Source organism: Lathyrus oleraceus, chromosome 3 (genome assembly GCF_024323335.1).
Source record: "Lathyrus oleraceus cultivar Zhongwan6 chromosome 3, CAAS_Psat_ZW6_1.0, whole genome shotgun sequence".
Lineage (NCBI taxonomy): Eukaryota > Viridiplantae > Streptophyta > Magnoliopsida > Fabales > Fabaceae > Lathyrus > Lathyrus oleraceus.
This window is the reverse complement of record NC_066581.1, coordinates 264,594,451-264,607,280: the sequence shown is the minus strand read 5'-3', so window position 1 is coordinate 264,607,280 and position 12,830 is coordinate 264,594,451. Positions and strand designations below refer to the sequence as shown.

General features: G+C 36.7%; 1 protein-coding gene across 1 annotated transcript in view; it reads left to right on the top strand.

The window, feature by feature from the left end:
- Positions 1 to 12,303, top strand: part of LOC127130757 (tyrosine-protein phosphatase DSP3) — a 122,680-nt gene extending 110,377 nt beyond the window's left edge. The window contains exons 2-6 of the mRNA XM_051059722.1: positions 2,037 to 2,059; positions 11,105 to 11,198; positions 11,611 to 11,668; positions 11,778 to 11,821; positions 11,923 to 12,303. Coding sequence (XP_050915679.1) covers positions 2,037 to 2,059; positions 11,105 to 11,198; positions 11,611 to 11,668; positions 11,778 to 11,821; positions 11,923 to 12,180 — 477 coding nt within the window. The 3' untranslated portion in view covers positions 12,181 to 12,303. The remainder of the gene's footprint in view (positions 1 to 2,036; positions 2,060 to 11,104; positions 11,199 to 11,610; positions 11,669 to 11,777; positions 11,822 to 11,922) is intronic.
- Positions 12,304 to 12,830: the final 527 nt, after the last annotated feature.

Sequence of the window (12,830 nt, the reverse complement as noted above, 5' to 3'; positions counted from 1 at the left end):
TGTGGCTATCTTTATTTGATGCCTTACTCTTTATCTTGATTGTTTATTGGTATTTACTTGATTCTAAAGTCCAAAGGAAAAGTCAATTTCTATATGACATTCTTGTCTATTGGATTGCATCCCATTGGTCAGATCTTTTCAACTCTTAACTTTTAAATTTTTGCTTAGGATTAGTCTCTTCATCTCCTCCCACTTCTTAAATTTCAAATCTCTCCCCCTTTTCAAAAACTTTCTTTGCTTGTGATTTCTAAACTTAGACTTTATTACAAGTTTGTAACTTTGGCCTTATGTCATTGCATTTTTTACATTCTTTTCTTAATCAAACTTGTAAATGAATTTAACCATATTTGACTTTAAATTTCAAAAGACAAAAAGAACTAACACTCATTCAAACTCTTTTAGGCCCTTTGTGCCTCTTTTAAACTTCAATTTTTGTTAAAAGCAATTCACTCACTTTGAAATTGATACCACGAACTACGAGGTTTTGATCCCTCATTTTATGTTGGTACGTAGGCACAAGTCCGAAGGTCTTGTCAAACACACAAATATAATTAATGAATTCTTTTCTCATCCCAACACTCTATTTATTGCAAACATCTTTTATACCAAAACATACACACACATAAAAAAGGGCTCCCTAGGAGTACCTAGCACACTTTGGGTGCTAACACCTTCCCTCTGTGCAACCAACCCCCTTACTTGTAATCTCTGGCATTTTATTAGTTTTGATTTGAAAACTTCTTATCTTTGGGTTTTGTTTGTACTTTTCCCTTTCCCTTTGGAAACAATAAAAGCGCGGTGATGACTCTGGTTTTATTGACGTTAAGTTTATCCATAGCTTAATGGTCATGAATTTACCGCTACAGTTGCTAGCCAGTCTATTCTTGACATGCCAGCTGGATTCCCATGGGGAATCCACAAAATTTTATTCCTGAAGGGTGTGCGCCTACTTTTGCTTATGTGCCGACATCTAGCTTGGTCTTGATTGTGCCTCCTCCTATTATTCATACTCTGCCTAATGTCGAGGACACCATTTACCATTCTGAGTCATCTAAAGGTCCAAATGTTTATGAGAAGATGGATGAAATGAAAGATCAGTTCCTTGAGCTGCGCAAGGAATTTAAGACTCTAAGAGGAAAGGATTTATTTGGTAAGAGTGATGTCGAGTTGTGTTTAGTTCCCAATGTCAAGATTCCGGTGGAATTCAAGGTCCTAGACTTTGAAAAATACAAGGGGAATGTAGCGGGGTATTCGTTACCATTAGAGATATTGACTAAATCCAAGGTAAATCATACAAGTTGAGCCGCCACCACACTTCTATTTATCCAAAGGAATGGTTAGAAAGCGAACAAAAACCTAAGAGTTTTATCGAATCAAAAACTAGTAAAAATGTCAGAGATCTGGGTAAGGGGGTTGGTTATGCAATGGGAAGGTTTTAAGCACCCAAAACATCTTAGGTACTCCTAGGGAGCCCTTTTCACATTTGTTGTAAGGTTGGTACTTTGTGAAAATTTATTTGTGCAAACATGATTAAAGAGATGAGAAGAGAATGTACAAGTTTATTTACATTTTTTGTGTTTGGATGGATAAACCCATTGCCTACGTACCATCTTAAAAAAGATTAGGATCAAAACCTCGTAGTTCGGGGTAAAAATCTCAAAAATGAGTTGGTGAATTGATTGGTCCAAAAGCCTTAAGGTCTTTTGTTATCCAAGGGAGAAAACTCAACTTAAAACCACAAATCCACCATGTGAGGTTAGCTTCAACATGCTAGGGAGGGGTTAACCCTATAATAAGCATGGAAGACTCATTGTCCATCACTAAGGACATAGGTGAGTATTACATCTACCTCAAGGATAACTCAAACCTAATAGCTAAAGGTTGTGAAAAAATTGATTAAGAGAGTGGCCGTTGAAACCACAAAAGTATTTGAATGAATGGTATTTACCAATGAAAAGTATTTACAAAATATGGTCAAAGTTAATTTAAGATTCAATTCAAAATAATTATTATGAAAAGGAAGTTTGAAAATCAAAAGCATAAGGCTTAGGTTTCTAATGTTGAAAACAAGTGTTAAATGTTTGCACAAAGGTTTTGGCTTGGGTTAGAGTGGAGAGAAGAAGAAGAATGGCTAAAGTCCTAAACATACAAGAGGTGAGGGATAAGAGAACAAGACCACAAATGGAGTTCCTCTCTTGAGATCATATTGATGATCCAAGTAGCTCCCATCCTTTGGAATAAGCAATCACATAAGCATAAACTCAAGCAATCATCAATCAAAAGAACTCTTGAAAAGCTCCCAAATGTATCTTGGATCTCTCTCTCTCTTAGAATCTCATGGAAATGGTTCCTCAATTTGAATCAAGGTGGAATCCCTAGCACAAGAGCACACAGATCAAAAGATTCTAGCAAAACAAACAAGGAATGGACAAGAAGAGTTTAGGAGTTGGTCCTTTCAAGGTCATCTTCAAGTTTTAAGCATTCTAAAGGCATGAGGCCTAGTTGCTCTTTGACATTTTAAGCATTCTAAAGGCATGAGGCCTAGTTTCTCTTTGACTCCAAATTAGCATAGGGAAAGTCCTAAAGTCTAAGTCCATTTTTGTCCAATTCTTTGTATTTGGTCCATAACAATCAAAACACCACACAAGCACAATAGTATATACACAATTATGTGCTTAAGTGAGCAAAAGGCAAATTGCATTAACATAAACATGTGCTCAAGTGAGCAAAGGAAAAAGCAAATGAATAATATGTACAAGAATAGTAAATTGCATAAATGTAAAGTGCAAAAAGTAAATGTTAATGGTTAATGGTTAGTGGTTAGTGGTTAGTGTGCCATAAGGCAAATTTAGCGCTATGTTAAGCAATCGTAATTGGACTTATGTAGAAGTCACAACTATCTGAGGCCGGTCAATAATAATGTAGGCAACAACACAAGTTAGAAGTCTTGATTAGTGAACCAAGTTCCAACAACTTGCCATGCCAAAAAGAAGAAGAGAATTGATCTTGTATTGGTTTAAGTCCTTTGCATGATTTAGGAAGCAACCTATCCTTAATGCAAAGCCATTCACTTGATCATTTGATCAAGATGAATTAGATTTGAATCAAGGAAGATTAAGCCTCCCAAATCAATACTAACTTATCAACCTTTAACTCATTGATCAAAAAGAAAAGAAGAAGAAGAAGAAGAAGATGGATAATGGAAATGAGAAGAATAAAGTGCATTAAATGAAATGGAATGTACCAATCAACAAGTGTTGACCAATGACATTGAGGATCATGGTCAAACAAATCAAAAATACAAGTGAGATGAAGATTGGAAGTCAAGAAATGAACAAAATATTTTTGGGCATTTTTAATATTTAAAATAAACTTGAATTAAAATATTAAAGAAAGGTAAAACTTCAAAATCACTTCAAATCAACTTTGAAAAGTCCAAGTGATTTATCCTAAGTTCAACAAGGTCAAACAAAGTTTGACAATTTTTTTTAGCATTTTTAAAAGTCAGAAAATATTTTTAAACAATTAAAAATGAATAAAAATAACCTAATTGAACTAAAATCTCAAATAAATCTCAAATAAATTAATAAATTGATGAGAGTATTTTTCATAGATCCATCATCATTCAACTAGGTTGAGAAAATATTTTTGTATTTTTTGAATATTAAAAACTATTTAAAATGAATTAAAAATAACCAGAAAAGAGAAAAATCACAAAAAATATCTAATGATAAAATAAAAAAAATTAAAAATCATTTTTAGAAACTAGAATTAAAAAGAGAAATAATGCAATTGGTCCCATATTTTTTGGATTAAAAATGAGAGAGTTATGAATTTTTTGAAATAAAATGGAATTAAAGGAAATAAAATGGAAAATAAGAAAATCAGAAAAAAGGAGAGGCGTCTGATCAAGCCTCATTAATTGACATGGCTGATCAGACGCTCCACATCCGCGCGCTCATGGTAGGCCTTAGTCAACTGAGTAACATGTGGAATTAAAAAAAGTCATAAGATCCAAGAGCCATGATTCAATCTGGAAATCATCATCAACGACTGGGATTCAAACTGGCAAACGGCCACCGTCTTCTCCGGCGAGCATGGAGATTCCGGCCAGAGTTGCAGGTCATAAAAACTTAATGAAAACGAGCGATTCTCATATCATTGGAAAGCTGGGGTGATGTACATCACCCCTGTACCACTAGTTTCTCTTCTAGATCCCCATAGTAAGAGAAATCAGAAGGAGAAAAATATGGTGTTCATGTTGAACTTCATGGATTTGTAAAATTAAAAGCACCAACACGTTGCCTCTGTTGAGAGGACTTCAGCCAAGCAAAAGGACATAAGAAACAAGCTATAAATGAAGAGTTTCGAAGCAAATAAGTTTGAACATCAACCTTTTAAATACAGATCTGTGGAGCACGATCCTTCAACACACTTGCTTGCAGCTTGTTCAGGAGATGGAAATGAGGCAAGGCTAAGGAATTAGAGTCCAATAATCAACCAAGGAAGTTGAGAATTGGATCTGAAAATTTCAAGTGAAAAAGAAAAGTTCCTTTAGAGTATGGTTTGGAATGATTTCTGCAGTATTTCAGATTGATTCCAGGATGCCAATTGAATGAGATGGTGCTTCTATTTATAGATAGAAAGGCAAGGCAAGGGTGATCAAATGCGTGTGCATGAAGTTGGGTCCTCCATGCATGGGCCTGTACAGGCGCATGTGAGGCCCAAGATCAAATGAAAATGCAAGTTGAGCTCATTCTGAAGTGAAATGGACATGCATTTTGAATGGTATTTGCTTGTGCATGAAGCTTCATCATGAATTCCATAATTGTGCCTAAAACTTCACCTCTTCGAAAATGCCAATTAGAAAATCCAAACATAGGCATGTGGGTAATGTTTGGAAAGGTCTTGACATAGGGAACAAATGTCATGTTGAGCAAAAACTCATTTGAAGTGTGGAAATTTATGAAAACAGGCCATGAAGTTCATAGTGTAAAACATGCCTTTGAGAATTTTGTCAAATTGAACCAACTTCAAGCCCTTATGTTTTGATGATGCCAGCCTCAAATGAAAAAACCTCCAACACCAAATTTGTATATCTTTTCACGACAATCAAAATTGACTTAAATTTTGCATCATTTGGATTTTTGATGAAGAAGTTATGGGCACTTGAAGTTGGACTTTTTTGCCTTTCAATGCATTTGAACCAAAGTGACCTATAATGTTTTGCATTATCACATGTATTTCTTTTGAGATTTTGAAATTTTGTTCAACATAATATTTGAAGTAGACATTTTAATCTTTCCAATTCATTTGATCCCACCTCAAAATCATAAAAAATGAATGAGTTATGTGCTTGGGAAGTTGACCCAAAATTAGGGTTTCAGTCAAAATGACCTATAATGTCTTGAGATGAAAGATGATCTTCCAAGCTTCAAATCAATTTTTGATGAACATGAAAGTTGTTCATATTGTCCTTAATAACATTATTTCTTTTGGGATCATCTCCATTTGACCAACACATAAAACGTTAGGTCTTAGTGCATTTCAAAATAGTCAGATGAATTGACTGATCAACTTCTCAAGTCCACAACTCATATCTTGATGAATTGATGACTGAGGACACTCAAATAAGCTCAAATATGCATGAAATTATGAATTAAAGAACTTCCCTTGATTGTATTTGACCATGGGCTGAGGTTGCTTCATTGGCAAGGCACACTTGGTACACAGATGAATTAGGTTTTCTTTGAGAGACAAACCTCAAATCCTTTGACTTGCTTTGATCAAACATGATGAATTGAGATACTAGGGAGGCATATTTGATGGATGAGAGCTTTGGTAACCATTGCCATGCTTGCCTTCATCTTCTCTTGGCCATATCATTGCACAAAGGATCACCTAGAAGCTTTTAGATCTTGTGATTGCTCAAGCTACAAACAAAAGATGTTAGTGACATATGTTTTGTGCTTTTGGTTAGTAAACAAAATGAGAAAAGCAATAATACAATTCAAGCATGCTTGGTGATCTCAAACCACTCACAAGAGGTCCCACCCAAAGGCAAGGGGAACCAAGATGCTTATGATCCTTGAGGCTTTGCAAATGCAATGTTATGATGCCATGAGGGATCTTAGGGCCAAAATTGGGGTCTTACAGATGCCCCTATTTATGGTCATTCTATCCGGAGAAGTGAAGGTTAAAATCTTCGTCTCGACGAGGTAGAATGGGCTTAAATAATAACAAAGAGAGGAATTTTGGTCCCTAAGAGACCTCATGATGTGAATGTATGTATGCAAACGGTAATACTCTGTGGGGGGATGTATCCACAAAGAAAGAAAGAAAACAGAAACAATGAGATAGAGACTCTAGGGACTTTACTGGGGAGTAAAGGGATAAAAATGCGTGAGCAGGTCACGACTTGAAACTTGCTGAGACACACGAAGGAAATCCATGTAATAAATCAATGGAAAGACTCGAGCTGACTCAAAGATGCATGTATTGGGGAATATGCCAATACAGCAAAAACTTATCCATAACGGATACTTCAGATAAAAATCCAGACTCGGGCTGGGAGAATCCACTGGGAAAACACCCAAACAAAACTCCTATGGGGAAGCAACATGATGAGGTATTACCGGTTACTAGGTAATAGGCTCAAAGAGACATGTGATCCGAACACCGATATAAGGGTGAGGGAACAACATGCTCGGGAGAATGAATATCTAAGACTGGTATAAAGGGTGAGAGATATCAAACATCCAAAATCATCTGAGGAAGACCTAAAAAGGTAAACTTCAGCTCAGGAAAATCTGACTCCGGGAGGGAACAAAAAGTCATGATAGGGAGCAGGGAGGAAGGAACACCAGGGATACTGGTTACTGGGCATATAATAGGTGACCAACCAAAGCATGAATTGGGGAATATTCCCAAGACACTCATCATCCAAAAGAGGGCTTAAAAGCAAACTCGATTATAGGATGGACATTCGTTTCCAATAAAAGGGATACGAATCTTACTCGAGTGGGGAAGAGCAAAGAACTTCGACTAGGGAGTGCATGAGATATATTATCTATTACCGTCAGAAGGTAGATAATATACCCGCATGGAAGATTATCCACAATCGGTTACTGGGTTAATAAAGGATAAATCGACCGAACAAAGAGGTCATCGGGATACCGAGAACTAGGTACACAATGATGACAAATCCAGGGGAGAAACAATCATTACCAACAAATGGTAAATGAGAGATGACTCGCTGGGGATAAATTGCTTTATCAGAGCAATTATCCAAGAGATATATCACTGGTTATTGAGAGATATGCTCAAAAAGGAAAGGGGTGAAGGAATATCAATACCGAATATTGGATAAAGATAACCGCCAAGGAGGGGATTACATCTACCGGATACTGGGTAGAAAAGTAACCGTCATCGATTTAGGATGAACAAAAAGTTAACTCTACCAGGGGATGAAATAGGGTTTACAACTACCGGTATAAAGGTAGAAAACCACAGACTCCGCCTGGGCAAAGATGGGTAACCACTGGTTACTGAGCAACTATTCATCTATACCATAGGGGAGTGCAAGAAACAGTCATAAGAGGCTAATCTAGGATCAAACTAGATAGGCACGACGGAACAAGACTTGTCCCTATGAGGATATAACTCAATGGGGAATTCCATCCCAATATATGTGTTGGGAGGAAGAAGAAACAACTGTTATCCATGAGGACATAACTCAGTGGGGAATATGGAAGGAAGGATAAACACTTTCTACTTAAGGGGTTGACTCTACATATATGGCAAAGAATGCAACATGAATATCTGAATGTTTGAAAATTATATGCACACATGTGTGGTTTATGTATGATGAATGCTGACAAACAGACATTTTTAACACAAACAAGTCCAACGATAGAGGATCAAACATCCGGTACTACATCACAAGAGAGAAAGCCATGACCACCTAGATCTCTGCCGGGGAATGAGCATCAGTCATTCCAATTGGGGGCAAAGTCGTTGCACAGATGAACTCCGACATAGAAGCAATTCTACCGGGGAAGTTATCAAAGAGGAGGATGGATCTCAGGGGGGAACAACCAAAAACCAGAAGCTTCCCAAGATCACCAGATACTGTCCTGCCAATGAGATCATATCTGCTGAGGAGGGAGAGATGAATAATCTCGCCGAACACGCTGCTCGAGAGAAAGGACCGCAAGAGGCTCCGGAGAAATAGGTCATGAGCATTCCAGGAATATGAACAAACACCTTACCCTGTCGAGGATCTTACCATCCTTGGGAGAGCACTGCAGGCATTCCCAGTATCCCTATGCCATTGTGAATGTTCACTTTGTTTAAAAACAAATTATGAAAATTTTGATTATTTAAAACAATGATATTTTTTCAATTAGAACATGCAAAACATTTGTTGAATAGAAACAAATAAGAGTGCAAATAATTGGGTAAAGGCTCAAATTTTTATTTGATGGAATGGTAGTCTGCAAATGGCAAGCCTCCATAGATATTTATAAATTTGAAATTGGTGATATATATTGGAAAAGGGCTACATTGAACATAATGATCGTTTCTCCACCAATTTTGAGTCCGATGTATTCGAAGCTTTGGTTGATGATGAATGAGCGAGAATCTCTGATGAATGACAGTTGTAGAACAAAGTCTTGTCAGGATGCAGTTACTTGCCAAATCCCTATTTTTCCTATATTGCCCCAGGGTGAGGTGCTCAATCTAGCGGGTTACATATATTCATTTTTTTCATGTCTCTAATTTTTGCCTGGATCGCCCTTTCGGGTTTTCAATCCACCGAGACGCTCATTTTTGCCTAAGCCGCCCTTTCGGGTTTTCAACTTAGCGAGCTATTCTGTTTTTATTTTTAGGCGAAGTATTTCTTGACTGCATCTGAATTCACAGGCCAAGGGAAATCCTCTCCATCCATGGTTGTAAGTATCAATGCACCGCCTGAAAAGGCTCTCTTAACAACATATGGACCTTCATAGTTTGGAGTCCACTTGCCCCTGGAATCGGGCGCGAAAGACAAGACTTTCTTGAGCACAAGGTCACCTTCTCGGAACACACGAGGCTTGACCTTCTTATCAAAGGCTTTCTTCATCCTTTGTTGATATAACTGTCCATGGCACATGGCAGTCAATCTCTTCTCTTCAATTAAATTCAGCTGGTCATAACGACTCTGTACCCATTCAGCATCAGTCAATTTAGCTTCCATCAAGACTCTCATTGATGGGATCTCCACTTCTACTGGGAGCACAACCTCCATGCCATAAACGAGAGAGAAAGGGGTTGCCCCTGTTGAAGTACGGACGGATGTACAATATCCATGTAAAGCAAATGGCAGCATCTCATGCCAATCTTTATACGTGACAACCATCTTCTGTATAATTTTCTTGATATTCTTATTAACAGCTTCAACAGCCCCATTCATCTTGGGTCTGTAAGGAGAAGAATTATGATGTGGGATCTTTTACTCGCTACACAGCTCTTTCATCATTTTGTTATTCAAGTTAGATCCATTATAAGTAATGATCTTATCTGGCACACCATATCGGCATATGAGTTGATTCTTGATAAACTTCACCACTACCTGCCTGGTCACGTTTGCATATGACGCTGCTTCAACCCATTTGGTGAAGTAATCAATTGCTACAAGAATGAATCTGTGTCCATTGGACGCTTTCGGCTCTATCATGCCAATCATGTCGATTCCCCACATGGAGAAGGGCCATGGCGACGAAATCACATTCAGAAGTGTCGGAGGAATGTGAATCTTATCCGCATAAATCTGACACTTATGGCATCTCTTCACATATTTGTGTCGCATTACGCGAAAAACCGGCGGGAAAAAGAAACAACAGAGCCGCCACCGTGCGTTATTTATCCCAAAAGAGGGAAAGGAAACGCTCGAAGTAAACCTAGAAAAGACATGGTCTCGCGACCAGAGATTGATGGGATCGGGAGTCGGTTATGCGAAGGGAAGGTATTAGCACCCCTACGCATCCGTCGTACTCGACGGGATCCACGCTCAGAAAGAATAGAAAGAAGGTTGCTAAAGACTGCTCAAACACTGCACACACACTACGCCAAAAACTGGAATAGACAGCGCACCTTAGAGGGCGCTTTATTACAAAAGCGCACTCTAAAGTGAAGCGAAAAAATAAGGAGCGAACAACTGGAATAGACAACGCACTTTAGAGGGCACTTTTGTAATAAAGCGCCCTCTAAGGTGAAGCGAAAAAATAAGGAGGAGATAGAGGGACAACAATACAGGGCGCTTTTTAGAAAGCGCCCTCTAAGGTTACCCTTAGAGGGCGCTTTTAAAAAAGCGCTCTATAAGTCCATGTGCATTTCCAGTTTATAAAGCGCTTTTGGAAAGCCTTAGAGAGCGCTTTCATAAGCGCCCTCTTAGGCCCCCTTTAGAGGGCGCTTTTTTTCCACAAGCGCCCTCTAAGGTCCCCTTTAGTAAACATTAAAATTATAACATACTGCGCGTTTTGTTATTTCACTCTCTGTTATTTTCGTTCTTTTTCACGTTAGGGTTCTCACTGCTACGATTTTCGCTACTTCTAAGGCGTTCTCCTTCCACCTCTGTTAGATCTACGACGTTTCCTCCTTCTATTTATTCGTTGTTAGCTGTTCGATTTTGACACCATAGGTATTTTTCTAATCTTCATATTACTTGGTTTCTCTTCTGACGTTCGCTATCGTTCATTTTTGGTTTCATTTTTCTTGGTTCATACATTTATTGAGTATTCTCAACAATAATTATTGTGTTGCAATGCTAGCAATGGAGACTAGGCATTATGGGTTAAATTTCACCAACTGTTCCATTTTTTTTAGTTCTTTATTGTTAACTATGATTAAAATGACTCTTTATTTATTGATTTATTGATGTTATATATATATATATATATATATATATATATATATATATATATATATATAATATATATATATATATATATATATATATATATATATATATATATATATATATATATATATATATATATATATATATATATATATATATATATATATATATGGTTAGGGTGAAACTTTTTTCGAATTGATGCAGATACTTGTGTCCTGAACCCTATCCAGAGGAGAACTTGGAGTTTCTTAAATCACAGAATATTCGTCTATTTCAATTTGGAATTGAGGGGAAAACGGTAATTTTTTATATTCGTATTCATCATATATGTGTTCAAATGTGTTTAATCATGTTATTTCAATGTATGATGTTTTGAATTGGGTTTTGATTGTTGTTAAAAAGTCTGTGATTATTTGAATCATTCTGAATTTTGTTAATGAAATTTCATTGAAATCATGAAATGTATGTGTATTACTCAAAGTTTGAATTTTTTCTGTGATTGTGTTATTTTTGCAGATTATTAGATTAGGGTTTTAGGTTTAATTGTATAATTAGGGGAAAAAGGGGGTTTGGGGTTTATCATAAATATGGGTTGGTGTTAGCTGCTAATAATCATGAAATTTGACCTATGTGGATTGGTGATTCATTTTTGGTTTTATCTCTCTTTTTTTTTATTTTAGAGTTAATAAATCTTTGTATTTTTTCTGCAGGAAGTTTCTTTACCTATTCTCAGTGATTCTATTATGGAGGCTTTGAAAATTTTACTTAGTATTTGAAGCAAGCTTATTCAACTTTGAAATGCAGATTTTTTGTATATCTTTGTTGGTGTTTCTCTTGTTTGTTAGATATCTAATTCCTTAATTTTGTCTGGTTTCAGATGTGAGAAATCACCCTGTTTTGATTCATTGCAAACGAGGAAAGGTATAAGATTGATCACTTGCAACTTTATCTTCTCAATTTTGAATTTCTGTTTTGAATTCCTAATTGTTTGTTCTAATGATGATTTTTCTTCTGTAATGCAGCATAGAACAGGTTGTGTAGTTGGTTGCTTCAGAAAGATGCAGAACTGGTGTCTGTCTTCTGTGTTTGAGGAGTACCAGCGCTATGCTGGTGCTAAATCCAGGACAACGGATTTAACATTTATAGAGATGTTTGACATCATAAATCTTAGGCAGTGCCTCTACAGCATCATCTACCAGTATCAAGGTGCTTCAAAGAAGCGCAGATTGATGTATCAAGGCGAGACTACGCAGAAGCCACCCCGTTTGACATCGTTTTAGCTGTTGCACTGGCTATCAACTCCATTTTTGGATTTGGTAGAGAACTCATACTTCAAAGTAATTTTTTGGAGTCTTTGAACATATATCCTTAGGGTTTTTAAAGATCTTTTGAGTACTGCTATTGACATGCATATTCTCAGAGATGCTTTTGCTACTTAGTTTTATTCATAGTTAACAATAAAGAACTAAAAAAAACATACATCTCAGAGATGCTTTTGCTACTTAGTTTTATTTCTTTTTAAGTTATGAATTGGTTGTATATTTAGAATCTTTAGAAGTTAAACGATTATATATCAGTGGATTGTTGTATATGTATGGATTGTTGTATATAAGGCTTGTTGAATGCAATGTGTGAAAAAGGGCTTCAAATTATACAGTTTTAGGTGTACTGCTTCAATATACAAGTTGTCTAAAATAAATAAATAAATATAGCGCTTTTTAAAAAAAAAATTAAATAACCACCCACTTTAGAGGGCGCTTTCCAAAATAAGCGCCCTCTAAACCCTTTAAATTTCCACTTTAGAGGGCGCTTTCTAGTAAAAGCGCCCTCTAAACCCTTAAAAGTTTCCACTTTAGAGGGCGCTTTTCAGTGAAAGCGCCCTCTAAACCCTTAAAAGTTTCCACTTTAGAGGGTGCTTTCTTTAAAATGC